General features: G+C 37.5%; 2 protein-coding genes across 6 annotated transcripts in view; one reads left to right on the top strand and one right to left on the bottom strand.

The window, feature by feature from the left end:
* Positions 1-3,386: 3,386 nt before the first annotated feature.
* LOC100890677 (insulin receptor substrate 1) overlaps positions 3,387-27,365 on the bottom strand; it is a 73,310-nt gene continuing 49,331 nt past the window's right edge. For 3 of the 5 annotated variants that reach the window (XM_030974696.1, XM_030974695.1, XM_030974698.1), the window contains 7 exons: positions 24,668-24,742; positions 24,263-24,409; positions 18,317-18,391; positions 17,643-17,764; positions 16,138-16,452; positions 13,096-13,299; positions 3,387-9,739 (listed from right to left, as the gene is read on the bottom strand). In XM_030974696.1, the coding sequence (XP_030830556.1) occupies positions 8,493-9,739; positions 13,096-13,299; positions 16,138-16,452; positions 17,643-17,764; positions 18,317-18,391; positions 24,263-24,409; positions 24,668-24,742 (2,185 nt within the window). In that variant the 3' untranslated portion in view covers positions 3,387-8,492. The remainder of the gene's footprint in view (positions 9,740-13,095; positions 13,300-16,137; positions 16,453-17,642; positions 17,765-18,316; positions 18,392-24,262; positions 24,410-24,667; positions 24,743-27,365) is intronic. The other 2 variants (XM_030974700.1, XM_030974699.1) reach the window with 2 other exon arrangements.
* LOC115919955 lies at positions 18,814-22,776 on the top strand. The gene is made up of 2 exons (XM_030974701.1): positions 18,814-20,360; positions 22,313-22,776. Exon 1 carries the CDS (start codon positions 19,006-19,008, stop codon positions 20,332-20,334), a length of 1,329 nt encoding a protein of 442 aa, XP_030830561.1. The 5' UTR covers positions 18,814-19,005; the 3' UTR covers positions 20,335-20,360; positions 22,313-22,776.

Here is a 27,365-nt window from a genome sequence, read left to right as displayed (position 1 = left end):
CCCAACAAAAGAAAGTAGTATCAAAGGCATGAACCTTTGAACTCAAATCAACAGAATTAAGGGCAGAAGGGTAACCTAGCTTGGAAAAACATCTTCCAAATATCTCTTTTTCGATATCCCTTCTTTATCTGTCCAAATCATGGTATTTTGTATGGGTTCTTACACTTTCACTCCATACCCACACTGAGAATCGATTTAGAGGCCTTTGATTGCAAAGTTTCGTATAAAAAATGAAGGTGTAATGTGTATTTAATGTTGTAAATAACATTGAACCATTGTTTAGTGGGCGTTTAGTTAGAATGAGAATCCTGAAGAATGACGTCGATCATTGGGGCGCCGTGGCAGTTGCACATTCCTTATCTGCTACCTGTTGTCGGTAAATCTATTATACAACCCTTTCAACAAAAACACACAGTTTTCCACCAATTCCAATATAAGAATTTTCTAGGGTTGGGAGTGCGAATAGTTAAACTAAAAATATGCTGCGAAATGTAACAGTTCTCGGGGCCCGAATTTGATATATATATATATATATATATTTTTTTTTTTTTTGGGGGGGGGGGAGGAGGGGACGATGGTAATGCAACCGCCCTTCCACCCATATGCAGCAGCGTTTCACTCCTCAATTTCCTCCCAAAACTAAGAGCATTATTTTTGTTTACCTCATAAGCCGCCCAGGGAATTCGAAATCTTAATCAGGTGTGTAATGGAATCTCTCTTCCTTCACCACCTTGAGGTCTTTTCTTTTCAATTTCCAATATTAAGAACTCTATTGTGCTTTATAACTATTCCCATAGTCCCCCCGCCCCCGCTCTGCCAGCGCTTCGCAACGGTTAATGGGACCCCAACTTTAGACATGCGCGACAATTCACCGGCCCTCAATAGTGAAAAATTCTTGACCAGACCCTGCAAATCAAGAGCGAATTTATAGGGGAGGTGGGGCGCAACGAAGTGGAAGCAACGCAGGGCCAGTTAATATTCACACCATTCGAAGACGCTTGATAGGCACTCCCTCAAAATATCGGGGGCGCAAAGTTACCAAACATTAGAAATATTCGCATGTTAACCCTTTCATAACACTATTTCTAACTTGCGATTTACCCTGGATTGAGGGCGCATATAAGGACCCTAATTTCTCCCCCTTTTGTTCCCTGTCTTCTCCTTTCCTTTTTGCATTTTTGGGTCCCCTGCGAGTGTCGTCCGGCCGAGCACGTGGTCCCCTCTGCACCCCTAGATCATAGCCCTAGCTTCACCACTGCGAGTGACATACCTTTAATCTAGTACACACGTCAAAGAGTGTGCGCCAGTCCTGAGGTGATGACCTCAAAAAGAGATGACCTGAATATGATATCATCATCATCATAATACAGTTAGCGAATGTACGTAGAAACAGCATGGACTTTCTTCGTCGGACTCTGACTCGGAAAAGGGATAAATCAAACAGGAGGCCTACAAATTAAGAAATATCTAAGGGGAGCGGAAGAAGAGCATAGAATCGCAAAACATTATTACCGATAGATCAATTCACAAGGAGCACTTTGGGCGGGAATATCAGACGTTTATTAGCAATCTGAATAAACATGGACTCTCAAATTAACCAAGTGGGCCGACGCTCGTCATTGGTACTTAATGTCGTATCTGATGGATTGTTAGAGGGACTCTTAGTGTGGAAGGGCGGAAGACGGGATTTCTTTTTCCTGTTGACCCCACGACTGTGGTAAAGAAACAAGTTGAGATACGATCCATTCCGTACTTTAACCAATTTCCAAGAACTTATAGAATTTGTATGAATTGCTTTGGAGTGAGGGCCGATTAATTCGTCGTATTCAAAATGACAAACGATTCGAATGGTTCTATTTTCGTTTAATTTGATCATGCTCTTTAGATTGTCTACAACACAAAGCCATAATACGTATGGCCAAATTCAAATCGGCTGGAGAGGGGGTTAAGGGAGGGTGGGGCCGCGTCTCCTCTCCGAATATCAACTTTTTAGCAAAGCGACTAGTACTACTACTACTACTTTTAATACCACCACCACCCCTACTACTACTACTATACTACCACCACCCCTAATACTACTACATGTAATATTACCACCACCATCCTCCCTACTACTACTACTACTAATACCACCACCCCTACTACTACTACATGTAATATTACCACCACCATCCCTACTACTACTACTAATACCACCACCCCTACTACTACTACATGTAATATTACCACCACCATCCCTACTACTACTACTAATACCACCACCCCTACTACTACTACATGTAATATTACCACCACCATCCCTACTACTACTACTAATACCACCACCCCTACTACTACTACATGTAATATTACCACCACCATCCCTACTACTACTACTAATACCACCACCCCTACTACTACTAGTATAACCACCACCCATACTACTTCTATTACCATCACTATTACTACCACCCCCACCCATACTACTACTACTACCACCACCCCTACTACTACCACAACCCCTACTACTACTACCACTACTTCTGCTGCTAATAATGTTGATTTAATGTAAACTCTCTGACACACCATAGGAAGTTCGAACTTCATGCATATTTAAAGAAATATGCCCTGTGCAACAATTAAAAGCAGGACACAACACACCACAGACCCACATCATTGCAAACAATAAGAAACATAATGTAACTATCGGCAACGTCAATTTTATCAAACTATTCCATAGAAATATGGACACAATAGTACTGAAGATGCGCTCCGTTTCCATATATCAACAAATTTGGCCCGGTTACAAATTGAGACAAATTTCTATGAGGAAAGAAGTAAAGCATTAATGCATATTTATGACTAAAGATGGATTATCAGTTTCAATACGATAAGACATTTAGGACGACGACGCCAGCGACGGTTGGGGGACATAATGCACCCCTAATCCATTAGCTTGACTGCGCGAATCGTATTTTGTTTCGACTGGATGATGAAAATTGGCAGTCTATCCAGGCTTTACCGTCGAGATCTTTCAATGCTCTGACATTATTCAGTAAAATTGAAGGGGGTAAAACTAGCATAAGCACGCAGCCCTTCAATAACAAATATTTCAATATTCACGATTGTTACGCGCTAAGCATGGGGGGGGGGGGGGGGGTAAGCTAAATGTTCGCCGATATAAGAACGGTCAGGTTGTCAACCAACCCAGGAAAATATGACTCCTTCGGTATTTGTTCACAAAAATAGAACAATAATATAGAGGGGGGGGGGGGGGGGGGGCTAGGGCTTATCATCTCCAGACCTTACGAAAAGCGACTTCCAGTCACCGTTGTTTATAGAGTCATCTTTTTATAGAGTATGATAATAAACATGCAGACAGGAAATAAATGCACAGAATCAAGCTGTTATAGTTTCTGTCAATTTAATCTACCAAATTTGATTTGTTTTTTGTTTTTTGTTATGTGATACACAACAAGTTACTTTCGACTTGAGGCATGATCGAGGAAAGAAATAATGCAAATAAACCAGCTGACATAGTACAGAGTGATCAATTACACCATCTTGTTTTTGAATACATGTACATATCTTCTGTACAACTTACTGAGCTTCGATCTGGCCAGTAGTCAGAAGTGGACAAAGAAAGCAGTAGACCTAAGATGCAAATTATAAGTAAAGGAAGAAGACATTTTAATAAAAATGAAGTATGTAGAATACTTGATAGATACATTTACATTATACATAAACCAGCTACAGTAACTATACAAATATACCGTTCTGTACTTACAGCTTTAAGGGCTGGTCTCATTGAGCAATAACGATAATTAATTAAAATCAACCCTCCTTCCGTTTCATGAGGAAAGATATTAGATGTGCTACAAATATGAGCTTTTCATTGCTGATGGCTCCTCATTAGCACAAGTTAATGTGATGAGACCTGCAGCATCACTTTACAATAAGTTTTCTAAACGAACTCCAGTGAGGACACCGACTTAGGAACGGTTCAAATGTACATCTCGTTTTCAGTGAAATGGGCCCAGCTCTTGAGACAAGCTTCCCACAATAAGGTTCTCATGTATTCAAGGAGTTTCATTCCATTGAAGAGTGGTAAAATGCCAAACCATTTGATCCAAAGTCCACTGACTCACACAATAGACATTGACAACTTTTTGAAACCACTCTCAAAGAAAAGGGAAGGAGACATAACAGATATTACATGTAGTTTAGCTCTTGACCACATTTCAGTAGTAACACCAATGGCTAAAATCAAGTTGACTTCTGAAATAAAATCAATGACTGCTGAAATAAAATCTCAAAGAACTCCAATCACTTTGGATTCTCAAAATCAACTATCCTTGACAGTTTGTAGGCATGAGTATTTATCTGTCTTTTATAAGGGTATGAGGACGTTGCAGAAATGTGCATGGTGAAAAACTCAAAACTTGTAACAGGACCAAAATGTTGTAAAATATCATAATTGATAACTTTCCTAACAGTATGGTGGCAAAATATTCTTTATTAACAAAATTACAGACATTTTTGTATCAAAATTTGAATTTTGCATCAAAAGAACAATGATTGCAAGAATCAGAAAAGTGTATGGGTAAATTACCTTAGCTTTTCAGAACTCCCTGGAGGGGGGGGGGGGGCATGAATTCACGCTTGGCAGAAGGAAAGAGGAAGTATTCGCGCTGGCATGGTCGTATAAAGAAGAAGGGAGGTTCCCAGCTGTTGCCGGGGCAACAAAGGTCCAAAGAACTTTTCTAGCTATAGGGGGCAGTCCTAATTGGCATTAGAATGGCAATTATAAAATAGGTAGGTAAAGAGAAATGAAGTAGATCAAAAAATACATGCAATGAATTAAGCACTGATGTTACCCCAGGATTAGCAAAGTATAGAGCGAGTAAAAGGTATATAGTTTTGGCCACATTTTAGAATTATCCATGACACTTTCCCCTGCAAACAATACAATAATAATAATTATAAACATGACAATTACATATAATCAAATTACAACGTTTTACAAAGCAATGTTTGTTATTTTATGGCACAGTTTTATGTTTTTCCATCTGTCTTGTATTCTCTATTGAAAAAAGCCATTCAAATAAGAAAAAAATAAACATAAGATCAAAAGTTCCTTCTCCCAATAACGGGCATAACATATTGTTACATGTAAAATATGACGACTTTTAACAAATTACACTTCAACATAAACAGAGTAGAGATATTACACATCGAGCATGATCGTAGCACACGTAAGATAAATTTCAATAAAGCTTCGTTTCATATACAATAATCAAATGGCAATGAATGGCAATTAATACATCTTCATGATAAGATAGTATAAATCAAACAACAATTAATCAACACTTGTAATCAAATTGATATTTATCATGAAATCAGTACTTTTGTGTTGTACTAAATAAAACTGTGAGATTGTCCACTTGTACACTAGAAGAATTCATATCAAACATCGTTACATAGCACAAATTCATCTAAAAATATAATCAAAGTCAAATTAGTCACCAAGATGTAAGAATTTGTACATCTATCATAAAAGAAGTACACGGTCGTTTTTTGACCACATATACATTTCATTATCACAATACAGAGATGTAAGTAAGCAAAAAATATAGACAAGATATTTTTTTCAAAATTTATGAAACTATGTACTTTCTCATTAAAGTGAATCAACATGATTTCACATATATTTCAAAAACATTCAAGCATAGAAAAGGCACAAATTCCTTTTTTCCATAATTTTTTTTCCCATTCAGAAAGTGTCTTTGCACACAAAGAACAATAAATGACAAATTTTGAAACACTATCAAATACAGATAAACATCCAGTACTAGTATTTTCATTAGATATATTGTATTTCTCAATACTCAATAACTGTGTAAGCAAATTATTATGCAAAGACTATATGTCATTATGCATCTGACTTTAGACAAAATTAAGGTTCAAAACAGAAAGGAAAAAATCAAAAGAATACAAGGGTGAAATAAGAAACTGAAGTAGAAGAAGAAGAAAATGAAAAAGAAGAGGAAGATGGAGACACCTGCACAAAGAAAGTTCATACCCTTAAATTGACAAGATCCCAAATTGGTATCATTGGTGAGAGAAAGATAAAATTTTGTTTTAAATAGTAATAGAGCATTACTGCATGGATTCCTATTTTCTGTAAGATATAATAATTTGAATGAATTAGTATTTAGACATGTTGTATGGCCAACATTTAAGTAGAGACACTACACAACACATGTTGTATGTGTAGGTATGATAAGCATCAAATGACCAAAGTCAAAATTTAAATGCTCTTGCGCAAAACATCAAAATACAACTGTAGATATCCACTCAATGTATATGAAAAGCAAAAATTACAAATTTGTGATAAATGTCTATTTCTGTCTCAATCAATTACAAAAATATGTACTCCACCTTTTCCATGGTCGTCACCTTGTACTGTTCAATTCAATTTCCCTGAATAATAATGAAAAACATATACTATCATACACTTGTACATTACTAGTAATAATAGATGTAAGTACTTTCAGTAAATCGATAGCCCAACACTTCAGTATGTGACAGGTTTATCAAGACATAAAGGTACATGTATTACGCAATGAAATGAGAAGTCCTTGTAAGCACACTTTGGTACACGATATTCAATTACAAACTAGCAGCAATCAAATGCCCCTAATACTGACTTGTTTGGAATAAGCTATGATTGCGGGGCATATTTTGACACCATAAAGATACATATAAAAATGGGTATGGCATGACTTTAACATGGCACGATGCAGCAGTCCACTATCCACTAAGCTATGAATCTTGAAGTTGTGTGGTTAAAACGCTGGTCAAATCTTAATGCCTATAGAAAAGGCATTTCATCCACTGTTACCTCTTTGGACTCGGGTGCACGTACACAGGGAAGGCAGCCATTAGTTGAATGTTTGAATACCCTTTATTATTAGGCAGCTTATTAAAATTGAGGCTACACATTTCTAAAGTGTACACTGGATTATACACTACATAAAACGAACAAAGTATGGACATAACACATATTCCAGTATTCCCGCAATCCATTGCTATTAAATTTGAGATTTAAAGGTTTAAAACTTTTTTTTCTTCAAAATAATTGCAATATATACTCTGTTTCTTGAATCCATATTGTGTCAATATTGTATTCATACAATTGCATTAATAATACATCTATCAGCACATAAACAAAACAAACTTTCATGATATTTGAACACCAACAAAATGCTGGTTTGAATTCATTAACTTTTCCGGAGTTCATTCTGAGATTTCATTACACTGAGTTGTTTAGGTAGCACACTTGATTGTCAGGAGAAAAATAAAAGACACAGTCATGATTTACAAATTTACATTTCTGTCTGTACAGACAATTCATTTCATCAACTGTTACATAAGAAAAAAGAAACACATACATATGCACAAATTACAATACCAGTCATGGCTCAATATTGTTAACATTATAACTCGAATAAGATTTTACAGCTTATACATGACCCCTGGACAAGAGCAGTTACATGTAATACCATGATGTGGGCAGACTGCACAGGTTACTCCCTTTGCATATTTTGGGAGTTTAAACTGCAACGATTACCAAAATATAAAACCAACATTAATTTCATCAATTGTATGCCTACATATACCTACACATTTGTCCTTGTTCCAAATATGCTTACCAACACCATCATACAAAATATCAAAAATCAAAATGGGCTTCAAATTTATCGTGAGTATACCCACATTGGTATTAAACACAAAAGCCCTATTTCTTCTTTATCATAAAGGCAGCTATGAATGAATGAACTGCATATTTATCTATGCATAAAATACAACTCTAGTGTTCTGTGAACAAGTAAAGAGTATCAAACTCACTTTGTTAGAAATCTTTACACTGTACATACCATGTACTTTAAAGAAAATCTGTAGGGCTCACACCAATGTAAAAAGAATAAGACAAACTATTTGAATACGTTCCTGGTGCTTTACAATCTTGAGAGCTCATGGAAAAACTTTATTTTATATTTTGATGGTTAATTACATCAAGGAATCAAACTGAATTTTTCTTTTTTGTTTAATAACTGAACTGTAAAAGCAAAAGACAATGTTCTTTTTCTTTCTTCTTTTTGAGGGCTTATTTTCCCATTAAAGGGGGCTCTTAATATAAGAATGGGAAGTGGGTGGGTACATTTTTTACCCATCTGCATATACATATATTTCTTTCTACTAATAATGCATAAATTATGCTCTGTACATTTACTAGTACTTGAACAAAGTATGTAACAGCGGCCAACAAGGTATTGAAAAGAGAGGAAAAAACAATTGTAAGCCTTATCGCTTGTTTTCCAACCTCAAAAAAGTAAAGTACGAAAGCTCTGAAAAGTGTTTATGTACTTCAATGTATATCACAAAATTTCATAAAAATTTCCATCAAGTTATAATGTCTGAAGTGCATCAATATCCGAGTTGAAATGTTGTTAATAGCGAGCATCACGCAAGGTGCTCGTCACACTTCTTAGTCCTTCAGACTTTGTAAAATCAATTGTGGAATAATTAACTTGATCGCAATTCTTATCCTCATTTGGGATGCGTCTGAAGGGCGATCGCGAACGTTTTTCACGCAAAGTGGGTGTGGAACTGCCCGATTTTTCTGAAGCAGGTTGTCCGATGTCGACATCAATGTAGTTAAGTTCTCTCTCACCACTCAGTGAAGACTGGCTGGAACGACGTGATGAGTGATGAGATGAAAGAGCCCCAGGGCTCATGGTATCACTGTTTCGGTTGCTGCCAACCCCTGTCAGAGAGTTTGCACTGCCTCTGGATGGGATGCTGTTGCTGAGCTGTGAGAAGGATAAGTCTTCCAGAGACTTCCTCAAGAGCTGCTCAGCAACAGGTCTCTGCAACCACGAAGGGGATGGTGGACTGACAGGGGAGTGACGCGGACTTGACTTAACAACACCCTCCCGAATGTCCGTTTGGACATTGATGTAATCATGACTGTCTGGGTGAGTCATTGGATCCAGGAGCAAGGGTGGAACCTGCCTCTTGCTCAGATCAGTGATACCTTTGGGTCCATTCCTACCCTTCCCAAAGCTCATGTTCATGTACTCCCCGTTTACACCACTTTCTGGCGATCCATTCTTGACAACATCAAGACCTTTGTTAGCACTTTCAACAATGTTCCTTACCATAGCATTACCTTCTATACAGTCTGGGGCATCTACAGTTACCTGCACGCTACTCTCCAACTGCTCATTCTTCTCCTCATAATTCACATTAATGTACTTTGGTTCCATTGGGGGCATACTATGCCTCTGTGTCACATCCTTCTTATTGATGTTGTTATTCTCGCAGGCTTTATGTGAGACTTGACTGCCTTTTGCTTCAAACTCCATATTGCAATATGTATCTACGACGGGTTCACTGTGTGACCTCTGATGGGATGATGAACCGACCTTCAGCAGGCTGGCATCCTCCTGTCCTGCAGAGTTCCTGTGCTTTTTGTCAGGGGACTTCCCCAAGGAATTGGTGGTGAAGGCACCACCTCCACCTCCTCCGATGGGTGAGATGGACATAGGTGCAGGAGCCCACGCTAAGCTGGGGCTGTTACAGGAGGAAGGTGATGGCCGATTGGCTGAGGGATTCATCAACATATAGGTGGAAGGCTCTGCGCTTGTGCTTCCTGCCTGTGGTGTAATGGTAATAGGTGTTGCCCTCTTGGAACCTTGAAGTCAAATCAACAACAAAAAAGAAAAAAAGACTTGATTAGTTGGTTTGCAATCTCTTATCATTCTACAAATACATGTACAGACAAACTGGTGCATTAAACTGGCAAACTGTACATTTCACATCTCTATTAGTGTGAATAATAACTCACTTTTGGACATGTAAGGATATTTTCAGTTATTTTCTGCCATTTTGGATGCCATCATTGATTCAATAACAGTAACATTTTCAAACAAGCTGTGATGCTCCTTGCCCTCCAAGATATATGGGTTCCTGATGCTGAACACATTATATTTTGTTCTAAATAGATTTATTGATCCTAATCCAGGATTAAGTCATCAAATTAACTACAGGATGGATATTTCAAAGATGTATGGCATTTTTAAGGTAATAAAAATAACAACTCTTCACAACTTTGAAGTTCTTTATTTCAGTAATTGAATATATTGACCTAGTGTCAAACCCTACCCAAAGCCATGGAAAACCCTTCGTTGCAATTTGGGAGGTTAGTGTTGGGTATTTTTAAATATGTATTAAAAAAAATATATATTATTTGTTTTTTGTCTTTGGTACATATATTGGTCCATGTACTGAAAATTAAAGTTAACCCATGTAAAAAGCCTCCTTAAAGAGAGGAGGCAAAGTAGCTCATTCAAATTGGTAATATGTTTGGGTACAAATTAATTTTCTTTTGTCAAGGTACCGATCAGATTTCTCAAAGACAAAGATCAACCTGAAAAGAAGCCCCACCACCTTTGAGCAAGATCTCAAATGAAGGATAAAGAAAAGAAAGAAAAGAATATATAAATAAATAAAAAAAGAAAGAAAGAATGAGAGATAGAAGACCAAAAAGACCCAGCTGAAGGGGATAGAACCCAAATCAAAGCATTATCATGAAGAAAGAAAAAAAGAAAGAAAAATCATGATACACAAATGCTAGGCTGTACAGAAAAGTCTTCATTACACACATAAAGGCCCAAATTCATAAAGGAGATTTGTCGACAAACTAGGTTTTCGATGTGTTTCAATGCGTCATGTGACGCACATAAACCTATGTTTACCTACAAACTTCCTTTGTGAATTCAGGCCATAGAAGCTGTTAAACTAAAGGCAGATTATGTTCCATGGTCTTCTCCCATGGTTGAATTGTGATTACATATTTCCTTAACATTTGAAGGAAACATATAAATTTGTAATATGATTGTCCTTCAGCATGCATAGAGAAAATTTGATTGATTGAAACCGTTTTGTTGTATTTCATTATCTCGTTATCTTGCTCCCTGAAATTTTGTGTGGGCTTTATTTTGATTAACCAACCTTCAACTTCTTTCCCAATATTGTAATTATAACTAATTGAACTCTATTTTGCGAGTGTAATAGAGGGCAAAAGAGCCTGTCCAAAGAACAAACCATATTATAATAGCTTCATGGTTTGTTAACAAAAGCGTTATAGTAATTACTTTCTTCATGGGATATATCAAAACAAAGTGACCCGCTTACCACGATCAGTCCAAGGTTACAGTAATATCATTTATTAGTCTGCCTTATCACCAAGATTAATTAAAAAGATAATGATATCCTTGTTTCCAGGTTTCTATAGCTCTCCTATTTTGCAACTGACATTTTAAAGAGATAAGAATCCCTTCAGGGTATAGTGTATACCATTGTGAGCTCAGCTGTAGGGCACATACGGATGCATGGCTAATACATGTATATGGACATGTCTAAAAATATGTATTTTAACATTTTCATCTTTCTTTGATAACATATCTACTTTATATCTTTACATTTCTTTTCCTAAGAAATCACAGAACAAAAATGTAAATGTATTAGTGTATACACCTATCCACATCACTTTTGAAAATGGACAACAACAAAAAACAATGTTTGCCTCCTTCATCACCTTTGGTGGTAGCAATTATCAAAGAAAGATGAAAATGTTAAAATACATATTTTTAGACATGTCCATATACATGTATTAGCCATGCATCCGTAGGTATAAGAAATTTCTTTTAGATAAACTGCAATAATCATTTAAATTCAAGACATATTTTATTTGATGTTGTATGTATGTTTGTTGTCTTGATTTGTGTATAGTATAATGTTTAGTAACGGATATATTTCATTTGTTTTTATTATAAAAAAGGGTCAACCTTTATATAAGGATTATTTTTTTCCTTTCAGGTTGCAACCTATTCAGTTTATTTGTTGTCCAAATGTCAAATATGTTCTTAATGTGTATTTTATGTTATATAGCTGGTTGTTATTTGAAATGTTGTCTTTTTAACTGAATGAAATAAATTTCATTCATTTTGTGTGATGGAACATGGACCTACTACGTAGTAGGTTCATGGTTGGAACAAGTGGGCAAGTTGTCAGCCACTACATCACAGAGACATTACCAAATCAGCCAATTCAAAGAGCCCATACCTATAGTGATTACAACTTTCAAAATGTCCTAACTTTCTCAATTTTTTGTCTGGAGTAGTTTGCTACCACGGTGGAGGTTTCCCATTTAAGATACTCTGGAGTTAAGATCAAGGCATTTTATTTTGAGACAAGTAACAATCGAATGCCGAAAATCAGTCCCAACAAATTAGGACTATGTGCATTACATGAGAACAAGGCAGTGGCTAAACTAGCTCTCCCCCCCCCCCTCTCTCTCTATCTCTCTCTCTCTCTATCTCTCTCTCTCTCTGGCTCAATTTTTTTTTGATTCTGAATACACTTATGATTATTTTTTGTTGTTGTCGTTACCAGAAATCAATGGGATCCCTTCAAGCTCATGAGATGAACATTTACTTGAAAGAACATAATATTTTATTATTAATAGTTTTTTAGACCGACAGCGTAAAAGACCGACCAAACAAATACATCATTAAGAAATATAGAAAAAGAAGAAAGTTCCAAAATGTCTAGGAGGCCTATTTCCTATAAAGGCTGACATCCCACTAGACCAACAAGACAGAGAAATACAAAATATCCGTCTCATGGGCTGTAGTCAACCACAAAATTATGTTTAAACACCCTTTGGGTGAATTCTTAAAAGCAGACTAACTTTAGTCCATGGTTTAATCCACCAAATAAGTATGGAATGCCAAGTGTCCATATGAATAAATTTTTTAATAATTTGATATGTCCCTAAAATTACCATGATAACATAATTATATCATACTTATATCGCTGTTTATTAATTATGTTATTACATTTTATTCACATTAAGTGACAGATTAAATTAATCAAAAACATATTCATATGGACACTTGGCATTCTATACTTAGTCAGTGGATTAAACCATGGACTAAAGTTAGTCTGCTTTCGAGAATACCCCCTAAAGAAGAAATGTGAGTTTACCTGGACTTGGTCCCATCATCATATAACCCTCGTCTTCGTTAGAGGGAGCCTTCAATCCACTGCCGGAAGAAGGAGCCAATCTTTGACTGGGTGATGGTGTTATGTGAGATGCAGGGGAGGAACTTGGTGCTAAGTTAACAGAGCTAGGTCTTGACCGGTTACTTGGTGTCATTGCCATGTAGGAGTCTGGCTCATCTACTACCACTATAGACATGAAGAGAGAGAGAGAGAGAGATATCATTATATGAAGTTGAATGTCAATATTAGACTGAAAATATGCTTTAAAGGAAACCTCATCCCAAAGAATAAGTGTAGGTATTCTGAAAAATGAGATGTATTCCTGCACTTTGATGTACAATATACCTAACGGAAATGTACAAGAGATATAATAAATGAAGATTTCTTAGCTGTGATGCCTACTTGGGCGCAGCCATTTTCTTGAAAATGTGACGTACTGTACCAGTTGAAGTTGTATATGTATCATGCACCAAACTTTAGTTGGCAAGACTTTTTAAATCAATAATAAAACCTTTACTTTTAAATGTGGTAAAAATCATAGCTCAGAAGATAGAAATTATATTTGGTGAAAAATATATAACTGGGGGAACAATTGTAACAACTTCATCTAAAAATACTAAAATTTAGCAGTTGAGTAATCCATTTCATTTATGAGAAACCCTCACCCCAGAAGAGCACCAACTTATTAATGCAATTCAGGTTCTGGCAATAAGGGAGTTTACAGATACAATCTGCGCATGGGCAGATAAAGGTCATTTGTACCAAAAAGGTAAAACCCACAGAGATGAATACTGGGTATGCGCTCATGAAAGTTATGTAACATTCATTTATGCAACAACGGTACATTTTATGATACGCAGGTGGAAGTATTCTTTTCAAGAGGGCAAACAAAATGTATTCATGAAGCACATCTAGGACTTTGGCAGTTATTATTATAATATGCTCAAAGTGGAACTTCTCCATGTGTAAAAGATCTGTGGATATTTTGGGTCATTTGTACCATGTGCTATCTGTAAACTCCTTTATTGTAGTACAAAGGATAATAGCAGGTGAGTGGAATACTTCATCACCACACACGTCTGGGAAGGAAGTATCCATAAATTTGAATAAATTTACTTGATAAAAGACTTCACATAGTACGTCACGGTATCAAGAAAATGGCGATGCCTATGTCGTGCTGAGAAACAGTTAATTATTCTTGTTTTATGCCTCTCTCTCATACACTTTGGTGGGGAATCTTGTAGATTAATGGGCAAGAATATGATAAATCTCTCTAAATATTAAGTAAAGTTATTTCTTGAGGGAGGTTTCCTTTATTACATATATATTTGTACACATGTGCATGTAGAACCTCTCAACAAAAGTTTGGCTTTTTTTTTCATACACTGTATCTCATGCACATGATGCGGTTAACTGCCCTTACCTAACTGTCAAGATAAAATAAAAACGAGTTATGTATCGTGTGATTCACATTTCTGTTTCTTCTAATACAGAGATAACAAAGTCCTCTTAAAGGCCATTATAAAGCACAGCTACTTTTTATCCACCTTCAATTGCCACTCATTACAGGTAGAATTTTTTTCTGTGGAAGCTGTGTTTTTTTTTGTTTTTTTAAAAATATTTACAGGGTTTATCACTTTTTCTTTCTTTTTATTATTTTCTTTTTTTCAGCTAATGGCTGCTAATCACATTTTGTATTATACCATGAATTAAAAAAAAAAGAAAAATAAATAAACTATCTTGCTTTTCATAGGACATGATGAAGATGGGTATCCCATAGATGGGCTCTATACAACATCTACACTATTATATTATACCCACATAACACAATCCTACACTTCTTTATTTCCTGCACATACACTGTAAATTACTTGACAAAATGCAGCAGAAAGAAGCAATAGCGTATAAACATGCAATATCATGCAATGCAATCATGCAGTAGCTAAAAGATTATAGTTAATTACACATGTATATCATCTCCTCCCAAGCAACTGGCAAGAACAAGAACAAAATAAACACCACCCTAAATTTAGTCCATTTTTCCATGTTGCATACTTGCACGTTTAAAATGTTATAACATGTTTACTAGTCAATCCTTTTTTTAAAGAGTAGGTAACATAAAAGGATAAAGAATCAACACTACAAAACGAGGGTCCAGTGACACAAAGACATAACTCCATATTTTGCCAAAATGAGTATTTGATATCAAAATGTTCGTGAAGAATGCAGGCTTACCAGGAAACACAAAGACTTAACTCCACCCAACACCCCATTGAAGTCAATGGCTAATGAAACATAGATTTAACTCCTTAACCCTATTTAGCCCGGGGGGGGGGGGGCTTTAGAAGCCCCCCCCTCGACATTTTTCGCGATAATTTTTTTAATGCGAGAAAATCTTGCACTGAAATTTTGTGACTTTTTTCTTTCAAGTCTTGCGCATCTTTTAAAAGAAATTTTTTTGAAAATCGGACATACCATTACAAAGTCACGTGTCCTTTTGTCTTTGCATGTCAGCCCGAAAATCGCTCATTTTTGTGATTTGTGTACAAAACATATGGAAATCTCATTTTTCAAATAAAGAGATAAAACATTGGTTATTTGGTCTTGTTTATAGTTTAGGTGTTTATTTTGGGGTCAAAATAGTTGAATTATAGTTGGAAATGAAATAAAACAACAAAAACAATAAAAAACATAATATAAAAAACAAAGAAATACACAATAAATTATCAAAACAATAGATAACATAAGGAATAACCCTGGTTATTCAATTTTTTGTGTTGTATTATTCCAAATGGTCGAACAAATATATGTAGTGAAAAAGATCGGTCGTTACACGGCCGAGACCATAGGGGGGGGGGGGGGGCTTCTAAAGCCCGGGCTAAATAGGGTTAAGGCCCAAATGCTCAGTGACACATAAACCACTTTTTCTCAAAATGGCCAAAATGGAGTTACGTCTTTGTGTCACTGACCCCTCGAATATGAAATCAACGATGAAAGAAACAAGCCAACAAACTGCAAACTAACAAGGGGAGAGACTACGGGGTGAGCTCTCGGCACTGGAGGCACAGGAGGAGGAGGAGGCAACATGCAGGAATTGGTGATTCTGGTAGACATGCTGATGCTGGTGTTGCTGATGTTGCTGGTGGTGGTGGTGGTGGTGGTGGTAGTGATGCGGCACAGGTACCTGTAGGTGAGGTCCACCGATCCCAGGGGCCAGGGAGGGGCTAGAGGAGGGGGAGGAAATGGCGGGGGAGGACGCCCTTCTATTGGCCTGGGAAGGGGACAGTCGATGATGGTGAAGGTGGGGGCTGTGGGCCAAATTTCTGGGTACGGGTAAGGCTAGATAAAAGGAAAATACATACACATTGAAAAAGGTAAAACAAAACAAAACCATACCGTAGTTTAAAAAAATCACAGAAAGCAACATGCTGAATTAAATGCAGAAGATGCATGGAAGATTTCAAATTGATGCACTCCTAAATGTATCCACTTTATCATTATCATGCAGACATTAAACCTTATTTTATTCTTGTTTAGGGGAGTGTTATCATTTCAAAACAATTCTTGTTTAATGCAGAGAGCCACTTTGTTAGAAAGAGTTTAGGAACAAAATGACATAAAGCTGAAAGCAGAAACAACAAGCATGCACAACATATTACGCACCTAATCTTCTCTATATTTTCTTAAAATAAAACTAAACAAATGTTGGCAAAGGTTAAGGATCTAGTAATGACAGACAGAGTTTCCTCTTTAGCGCAATATTGATTTTCTTAATGTCTAATTGAAGGTCAATCCAATCTGTTGAACAAGTTGAATTGTACTAAAACTAATTATTGGAGAAGTAAGGGGGTGAAAGTTTGAATATAAATCAAGATATAAATTAATAAACTTACTAAATAAAAAGTGGTTTTATTTCTAATACATGGAAATACTTAATCTATTTGTTAAAGAAATCAAATTGATTTCCAAAATTCATCACTGTTCTTTTTTCTTCTATTCAGTTGGTGACTCGTAATTTTATGCCGAGATGCACACGGTGACAACACTAAACTATTAATCCAATGCTTCAACATTGTGGTTTAACATAAGATCATTTGTTACCGCCACACTTTCAATATATGTTACCTCCTCAAATTATTTTTGTAATCTACAACATTTACTTTGATTACATATACAAGTACTTAATTAGTATTAAGGAACTCAACTTCTCCTTTTCTTATTCCCTTTGAAGCCTAATTTATGATTAATACATTTTTCCTGTTCTAACTTAAAAATCCTACCATTTTTTTATGATGAAATTTGTTGTTTATGTTTTATGCCGTTTGAAATTAATTAAGCTCATGCAGGTTTCATTGCTTAATGCCGGAAGGGCACTAAGACAGTTTTCTTCACACAGCGTGAATGCCCTACTGGTTCTCAGCAGATGACAAAATTAATTAGTACACATTCAGTCATACAATGATCATTCTGAACAACATGCCACCAATTAGAGTGTGTTCCTACGGCTTGAAGGACATTGAAGATGATACCTTTCGAGGCTGCAGAGGGCGACATACTCATATATTCATCGTTAGCCTCCTGTGATTCTTCTCTGATTGATACATGAGACGGTGAGTCTGGTGTACGACTTCGCCCCCCGCTGCTTCCAAATCTACACAAGGGGGAAGAAAAATATCAGATGAATTATTGAAGAAGACGGATGTTGTTTTAAGATATTATCATGCTTATAATCTATCTTCAATAAGTATAAGATGTAAGTGCAAACTTAAAGAAATTAACTCTTACGTTGTCTTGATTGTGTTTATTTATTTATCTATCTGTTGTTCGTTTGTTCTATCTATCTATCTATCTATCTATCTATCTATTTATCTATATATCTTTTTATTTATTTCCCTTTTTTACTCAATATTACAAAACCTATCTATCTATCTATCTATTTATTGTTTTCCTTATTCAATTAGTATTACAAACCATTTAAAGTGTGATAGGTTATGAGATCTGTACATAGCATGGAAATTATATTAACTGATCTTTAAACCATATGGCTGTTACAATGAAACTGAAATGGGCAAATTTATATTAGAACGGTTGGATTGTAAACATACAGGGTTGAAGAAAATTGGTTTTAGACAAACTTGATACATTTCTAATAATGTAGTGGACGTGAATCAAATGTGAATAAACCGATTGCAAGCATTCATACCTGGTAAAGTAATGATCATCTGAACTGTGTCCTTCAGATTGATAACGTTCATCAAGATAACTTTGTGGGCTTTCACTGAAAAAAAAAAAAAAATCATTAGAACTGCAGTCGTATTAGAACGATATGCATGCATTGACGCTTGTATATCTATGTCGCAGATGAAAGAGCATCTGGGTTAGAATAGAAAAAGGAACTTAAAAAGTGTTTTCAAGAACTTTGTTTTAAAAAAATGAAACAGACTGGAGTCAAAGACCTTTGTTGTTGCCGTACATGCCAGGAGGCAGTAGGTGAGTCCTATCTGGCAACTTTTAAGTGGTGCCAAGTCAGACCTTCACCTTCATGAAGTCCTTCTTTAATGGTTACAAAGTGACCCACAAGGACTTTTACCATGGTTGGTTAAATATACATGTATGAAGCCAATTATACTACGTAATACCAATTTCGGGATTACGTTAAATGAGACCCCGTTAGTGCGCATGCGCTAATCAGCAAAATTCGTTAGTCGCGTGTTATTTGAGCGAAAGGACCCCTTTCTGGCTCAAGAAATCAGATTTATTATCCACGCAATCCCCGAAATTCAAAGGTAAAAAACGTTATTAGTTTCACCCTTGACATTTACTGATAACTTTGAGACGCTTATTTTTATAAATCACGCCCTTCTGAAGTGATATTTTATCGATAGAATTGTAATGTCTCAAACGGATAGCAGCACTGCTGCGTTTCCTCCGTCCGCGCTTTCACCCCAGGCACCGCCTGGTAGCGCAGGAGCCACGGGCTCCGACGGAAAGAAAAAATTACCCAACTCCAGTGGCAAAGTCACGGCTGGCAAAGTCAGCAAGAGTGGGCCGGGGAAAGCTAAAAGTAAAACAAAGTCGGACTCGGAGCCAAAGGCAATGAGCGAGAAAAATCAGGAAGTGGAATCAACGGTTCCATTTTCTACTTTTAATAACAGACTTGATAAAATGGAAGCGCTTCTTGCGCGAGTGGTTGAGGCGTTGCCCGCTACTAATGTTACGGCTGTCACTGGCAGCTCACACCCGTCTTCGTCTCGCGGCCCCACCGGGGCTACCGGGGGGGAAGACTATGTGCAACGGCCTCCGTTCGACCACGGGAATGACATACCGCCCACCGGGCTCATGGATTTTTACGGTCTACCCGCGGATGCAACCGAAGCGGGCGCCGTCTCGGAGGAAGAGAATTTTGACTCAGACATGCCTCAACCTGATAACTTTGTCATTCCCTCGATCGCCGCAAAATTCGCAATGGCGTCGGATATCGGAGATCCTATTGAGGAGGAGATAGCCCAATCTACTTCATATCTCATGACACACCAATTGGAGGGGAAAGTTCTTGATGAAGTTACTGCAAAATACCCAGCTCCAAGCAATTGTCAGATTATAGAGGCACCAAAGGTGAACCCTGTGATATGGGACAATCTACCTCCGATGACAAAAAGCCGTGACTTGAAGTTACAGCGAGTTCAGAAATCACTCACTCATGGCATCAATGCATTTGCCCGCTCCGTTTCTACGGGCGGTATAACTGATACACAGCAAGATGCTTTGGCGTTGATTTGTAACGCTAACTTTGAACTGAACTGCCTGCGAAAAGAGCTCATAAAACCTGACTTGAATGCAAGGTTTACGCATCTGTGCAAACCTACTCTGCCAGCTACTAGACTTTTGTTTGGTGATGATCTTGGAAAGCAGGTGAAGGATCTCAAAGATCAGCAACTGGCAGCGGCCGGTGTAATGAGGGACAAATTCAAAAACCGCTTTGCTTCGCATCCCTATCGGGGACGTGGCTACAATGCACCGGGGCACCGCTGGGGCTCACAGAGCCAATCCCGCGGGTATAGCAGGCCAATGTCAGGATCGCAGGGTGGCCCTTTTTTAGGGTACAGACAGAACAGGAGGGGCAGACAGCCTCCGTACACTCAGTCTCAGGCTCCGAACCAGCCTCAAATGCTAGCGCCAGGTGCCCAGAGGGGTCCCATGGGCCAGCAGAGGAGGAAGTAGAACTCCCAAGACCAAGTCACGACAAGGTTAGTGATTCACACTTTGATCTCATTTTTAGCGAAAATGATATGACTAATGCTAGTACTAGTACTAGTAGTGTTCCCCCAGTGGGCGGTCGACTGAGGTATTTTAGGAAAAATTGGCAAGAGCTAACAACAGACCCTATTGTTATTAGGGCTGTCACGGGATACAAGATCGAGTTTGATGTAGAAAAAATTAAAGACTTGCCTGAATTAAAGGCTAAACACTATAAACGGAGTGTCCAGGATGCTAAGCGCATTCAAGAAGAAATTACTAGCCTCCATCGTAAAAATGTTATTGAGCCCTGTGTACACGAAGAGGATGAATTCATTTCTAATATTTTTACTACGCCTAAAAGAACTGGAGGTGTACGTCTAATCCTCGATCTTTCAGAATTGAATAAATGCATGATGTATAAGCATTTTAAGATGGATAATATTCACACTGTGCTGGATCTTGTATCCCCTGACAATTCTCTAGCCTCTGTCGACCTCAGAGATGCATATTATACAGTACCGATCCACCAAGAGGATAGGAAATACCTCAAATTCATTGTCAATGGTCAATGTTGGCAATTCAAAGCACTGCCCAATGGTCTCAGTACAGCACCAAGGCTATTCACAAAATTACTAAAGCCAGTTTTTTCTAAGCTCAGACAAGCTGGTCACATTGTGGTAGGATATTTGGATGACACAATCCTCATTGCAGAAAATGAGGAAAAGCTCAAAGCAGCTGTTAAGGCTACCACTGACATCCTTGCACAACTCGGGTTCATTATTCACCCTGAAAAATCGGTACTTACCCCCACCAAAGAGATAACGTTCCTTGGCTTTGTTCTGAATACAAATACTATGCAAATTAGACTTCCAGAAAGCAAGGCGCTTGAAGTCGAACGCCTCTGTCAAGAGCTTATTGACACTAAGGAGCCCTCAATAAGGCATGTTGCCAGGGTTATTGGGAAGATCGTTTCAACGTTCCCAGCAGTCCAATATGGCCCTCTCTTCTATCGTACTTTAGAGAGAGACAAAATTGCAGCACTAAAAGCAAACAGAGGTCATTTCGATAGAAAAATGACACTTTCAAATGAAGCCAAGGGTGAGCTTCAATGGTGGGTCGAGCATGTAACGTCTTCATTTGCACCAATAAGAAGACCGAAACCAGACCTTGAGTTGCGCACGGACGCCAGTGGGGCTGGCTGGGGTGCTACTAACCTCCAATCATGCACAGGTGGTAGATGGAATGAAAAAGAATTGCACAAAGCTAGGCATTATGGCATTAACTACCTTGAAACAGTTGCTGCGGGGTTTGGCGTTCAATCCTTCTGCGCTGATATGGAAAATGTGCATGTACTACTCCGTGTTGATAATGTAACCGCAGTATCATACATTAACAATATGGGGGGCTGCAAGTCCGCAGATTGCAATGAGGCAGCCAAACACATTTGGGAATGGTGCATGAGTAGGAACATATGGCTATCAGCTGCCCATTTACCAGGGAAACTAAACACAGAGGCAGACCACATGTCTAGACACTTTAACCACAAGACAGAGTGGATGCTAAATACAGATGCATTCAAAGAAATTGCTCAGCAATTTGGTTCCCCAGAAATAGACCTATTTGCATCAAGATTAAACAAGCAAGTTGACAGATACATCTCATGGCTGCCTGACCCTGGAGCTGAAACAGTTGATGCTTTCACAATCGACTGGAAACCTTTAAGTTTCTACGCTTTCCCACCCTTCTGCCTCATCGCAAAATGCTTACAAAAGATTAAATGCGATGATGCAACAGGCCTACTAGTAATTCCAAATTGGCCTACCCAACCATGGTTCCCTCTTTTGAAGAGTATGATTATTGGGGAGCCAATGTTCATAGCTAGAAGGCCAAACTTACTAGCACAGCCTATTACAAATGAGCCACACCCGCTTAATAATCAACTTGATTTGCTTTGTTGCAGGTGCTGCGCCAGCCACTAGAAAGTAAAGGTTTAAGTGCAAGAGCTATCAATGTAATAGCAGCATCGTGGCGAGCATCAACGACAAAGAACTATGCCGTTTACATAAGGAAATGGAAGACATACTGCCATAAAAAAGGCTTGAACTATCTCCAGGCGAGATCCAATGATGTAATTGATTTTTTGTCAGAACTCTTTGAAAGTGAAAGAGCTAGTTATAGTGTTATAAATTCTGCACGCAGCGCCTTGTCTGCATTCCTAGTACTTGAGGATTCGTCATGTACAGTTGGAACTCATCCTCTTATTAGTCGTTTTTGTAAAGGAGCTTTTCAATTGCGCCCTCCAGCGCCAAGATATAAGGAGATTTGGGATGTGAACATAGTGTTTAATTATCTACGGAAGTGGGCACCAGCGAATTCGCTCACGCTAAAAACTCTGACTATGAAACTTTGCACACTTATGGCGCTGATATCGGCCCAGCGGGTCCAGTCACTGCACAGCTTGCATCTTGACTACATGAAAATCAAGGGCAGCGAAGTTCTGTTCATTTTTAAGGACCTCCTAAAGCAAACAAAACCAGGGAATGTGAACTTCAACTTGAAAATGAAGGCATATCCACCAGACAGGAGGTTATGTGTACTTAACTACTTGCGGCACTACTTACGCAGAACGGAGAGCGTCAGGGGACAGGAACGCTATCTGTTCATCAGCTTCAAGAAACCGCACAAACGCGTTACTACGCAGACCATCGCCAGATGGGTGAAGGAAACGTTGACCTCAGCAGGGATCGACACAGACATCTACAAAGCTCATTCTACTAGAGCTGCATCAACTTCAGCAGCAAACAGTTCAAATCTGCCTATCAAGCATATACTAGCCCAGGCGGGCTGGTCTTCTGAACGGACGTTTCGAAACTATTACATGAAACCAGTAGAGAACAGGAACGTCAATTTCACAGGTGCAATCATGGCGTCCTAAAGGATGTCCTAGAATTGGCATCGCCTTTTTAAGGTCAGCTGGTTTACCTTCTTAGCAGCATGCTTTAGCTTGCTATTCTATCAATAATGTATACTTTTGTGTTGAGCACTGGATCGGATGGCCTACTGAGCTTCGAAATCTCATTTAACGTAATCCCGAAATTGGTATTACGTAGTATAATTGAAAGATTAAACGAGAACTCGTTTGAGATTTAATCTCAATTATATAAGTAATATAAAATGAGGGTTTACGTCCCTCCCTTACCCTCCCTAGTGCTGGGTATTGTTATTAATTACAGTTCTCGTTATCTTTCTGCTTGGTTCAGTAGGCACATCCTCGGCTATCTACGAATATTGCTGATTAGCGCATGCGCACTAACGGGGTCTCATTTAACGTAAACCCTCATTTTATATTACTTATATAATTGAGATTAAATCTCAAACGAGTTCTCGTTTAATCTTTCAAACAACCTTTATTCTATCCTTTATTTCCTATCCATTCATTTACAGAATTGTGAAGGTGTTGTGTGCATTATGTTTATCGGCTAACAAACTTATTTAAGATTTCTCACGGGAAAATTTCACAATTCTTTGAGTCATTCTTGTCAGGAAGTCATTTACATACATGTATAACCAACAATACAGTGGCAAACATTTTAATGAAAGTCCCCATATATATGTATATGTAGAGGTGTTGTGGTCTAGTGGATAAGTCACCCAACTGCAGATCACAAGGTACGGGTTTAAGTCCTGTCGCAGCACCAATGTCCTTTGGCCACTCTCCACTCAGATGTAAATGGGTACCTGATAGGCTTGAGCGCTAGTCACTTTGGTAGCTCGGCTATAACCAGGGTAATATATATGTGTAAAGCGCCATGAGCGTCAGGGCCTGGCGGATACCTGCACTATATGAATATCCATATTATTATTTACTATTTATATATTTTGTCGTCAGAGATCCTTGATCCCATCTTACCTAAGAGGACTGTTGGGTATTGGTGGTGAGTTGGACATAGGCTGGGCTACCATTCGGTGAACGCTAAGGGGTCTGATGGGGCCACTACTGAGACTACTTCTGGATGTCAATGACGGAATGGAGAATCGTCCCCTCGTCTTTGTCGGACTGTTGTTGTTGTGAGAGAGAGAGAGAGAGAAAGAGAGAATAGAGAAATTGAGAGAGAAAAATAGAGTAATATTTATACCATGTTATAAAAATGTATTTTTTAAAAAACTTTTCCCCGAGTATTCTAGAACTTCGCTTACCTCTCCCTCACAATTTTTTCCTTCTTCTTTTCACTATTTGCAAACATGATTAAAATGATGCTTACAGCCACTATTAAATATAATCAGAGTCTGTGAGAGCATAGACTAACATACATACCTGTCGGGAGCTTTCATGCCCTTCTCTCCTTCACTAGATGTCCGTGGGCGGAGCTTATTACCAAACTTGAGAAGGCTGATGATAAATGATAATGATAATGGTACATATAAATGGAGAGATGAGACACGTGTAGCCGGCAGTGAGCATGGAATTGTATTATTATTATTCTTTGTTGTTGTCATCATTGGTCCACCACCTGCATGTAATTGATACATGTTCATGTATAATGTACCTATTAGGCCTGTCTTCACTAGCTCGAGATTGCCAAATATCCAGCTATTTGAACTATTTGAATCTTGATCGCAAACTATCTAGCTAATGTGCGTCTTCATCAGCCCGAAACTGCAATTAGCGGGCTATTTGGCAATCTTGAGATGATGAAGAAGCGCCTTTAGTTACACCTCTAAGAGTCAATGGATAGTGGAAACAAACAAGATTGAAAATGCTCAAAGCACATTTAAAACATAGAGGGGGAAATGAATAAACATAATTACGATTGCATGGTATATGGGATTTGTGTATGCCATTTTTAATAAATGGCCAAGTAAATCAAAGTATCTAGGAGCAAAGGCATGTGAGTCCAAAGCATAATATGGTAATAAAACACAGTGATATTTCAGTCTCACAGGCCATTCAGCAACTGTACATAATGTACATATACTTTATGTCCCAAAAGGTACAAATGGTAATGTGTGTTAGTTCTTGTGTAAAGTAAGATTATGCTAGAAGTGAAACTATAAATAAATAAAAATATACAGGGGTCTATAAATAAATAAATAAATAATTTTAAAAAAGATGATTGGCAAAAAACAAAATAAGTCCTCAAAAAAAGAGAAAAGGGGCACATCATTTAAGGAATAAAATTCCTTTCATATTATTCACTGATAGGAGAAAAATAAAATTAACTTGCAAGTACCTGTTTGAGTGACAAACAGTAAAACTTCAAAACAACTCAAACAACAAAAGGAACAAATAATAGCACAATCGTTAGTAGTATACATGTACAATATCCACAACATCTGTTTACATAAATACATGCCTAAACATACTTTTTCTTGTTCCTCCCCCTTCCGCTTCTTCTTACAATAAACTAAGACAATAATGCTGGGGTATATTAAACATGTAGTTTAAATACACTGGATTACAACATACTTTTTCTTGTTCCTCCCCCTTCCGCTTCTTTTTACAACAAACTAAGACAATAATGCTGGGGTATATTAACCATGTAGTTTAAATACACTGGATTACAACATCTAAGTACATTGAACTGCAGATTAGTTCAACACATGTACATGTACATTCAACTGAAGAAAAAAAACTGTTAAAATGTTGTTCAGTGAAAACCTCCAGTTTTAACAAGAGCTACCAAACAGGTTAAGAAATGAATCCTCTGAAAATCTAAAAATCATGCGCACCATCTTCAAAACTACCAGCATGCAAATTAAAATGACAAAGAGGGAAAGAGCGCAAAGAATATTAGAAACATGTTTATCAGAAACAAGTATGGAAATAACACCAGCTCCAAGTGTATGAAGATGTGCAAATAAAATACATGCACAATGACACACTTGTCATGCCAAAAAAGAGTATTACATCAATAATATCTAACCAAAGATAGGAATGATAAAAATCATCTTTATAATCATGCTTCTATGTCACTGATCACTATGAAAATCAGTGGTCTACAGTGTATACAGTTGTCTCTTGTCAAATCTGTTGGGACCATAACAAAATTGTCTGATTTATGCCAATTAACATTTGACTTTATTAGGGAAAATTCAAGTTATTCATATTTAACTGTACCTTGAACTGAATGCAAAAATGTAATCTGAAGCATATAGGCTTTTGGGGGTATTACAACGTGACTACACTTTAATGTCAACATGTAACATTATGCATTCAGTACATACCCAGATAATCACATTTTCATATACCGTACATGCAGTTTGAAAGTTTGTTCCCAAGTTCCCAAATAAGAAAGCCAGTTCTGATAATTTTGACCTTAATAATCTGAACATCACACCTTTTATATACACGTCCACATACATATGGTCAAACCAATGACTACAGGCCAACTAAGGGAAATGGCTGGTAGGTACATGTTGTCAATGTCTAGAGTGATGGCATTTAGGTGGCCAATATATCAAACAGGTTTCATTGTGTGTGTATATTGCATTCGAATATAACAAGTTTTTGCGATTTTCAAAAACCGTGAAGCGCGGGAGCAATAAGTGAGACAAATTTGCTGGTACTTCATTATTTGTTGATGAAATGAAACAATATTTTGATAAATTTGGCCAGAAAAACCTCTCTATTAAGAGAAAGATATATTAAACAAGTATGCAAACCACTTTCTTTTTTGTGAATTTGTATTTTTATTCTGTTATGGGTCATGTTTTTGCATGTCAACCAAAAAATACCATTTTATTTGGCTTCAATAGTCAGTAATGATGCACTTTTAACAAGGAGAAGCTGTAAAAAAAAACCTAAGATATCAATAGCTACTTGAAGGGTAAATGGATGGAATATAATACTGGGTAAGGTGAAGTAGTAAATAGACAGAGGTAGAAAACAACATCTCTTGATTTACTAAGAAGAGCTGTCACCAAATTACTTAATGTGATATAGAAATCCCACAGAAATCAAGTAATTATATATGGTCTAGAATCAATTTAGAGATGGTTGCTGCAATAGAATT

The sequence above is a fragment of the Strongylocentrotus purpuratus genome, unplaced genomic scaffold, assembly GCF_000002235.5.
Source record: "Strongylocentrotus purpuratus isolate Spur 01 unplaced genomic scaffold, Spur_5.0 spur5_scaffold_7, whole genome shotgun sequence".
In the NCBI taxonomy this organism is placed as follows: domain Eukaryota; kingdom Metazoa; phylum Echinodermata; class Echinoidea; order Camarodonta; family Strongylocentrotidae; genus Strongylocentrotus; species Strongylocentrotus purpuratus.
The sequence above is the reverse complement of the archived record's forward strand: the minus strand, read 5'-3'. Positions and strand labels throughout refer to the sequence as shown.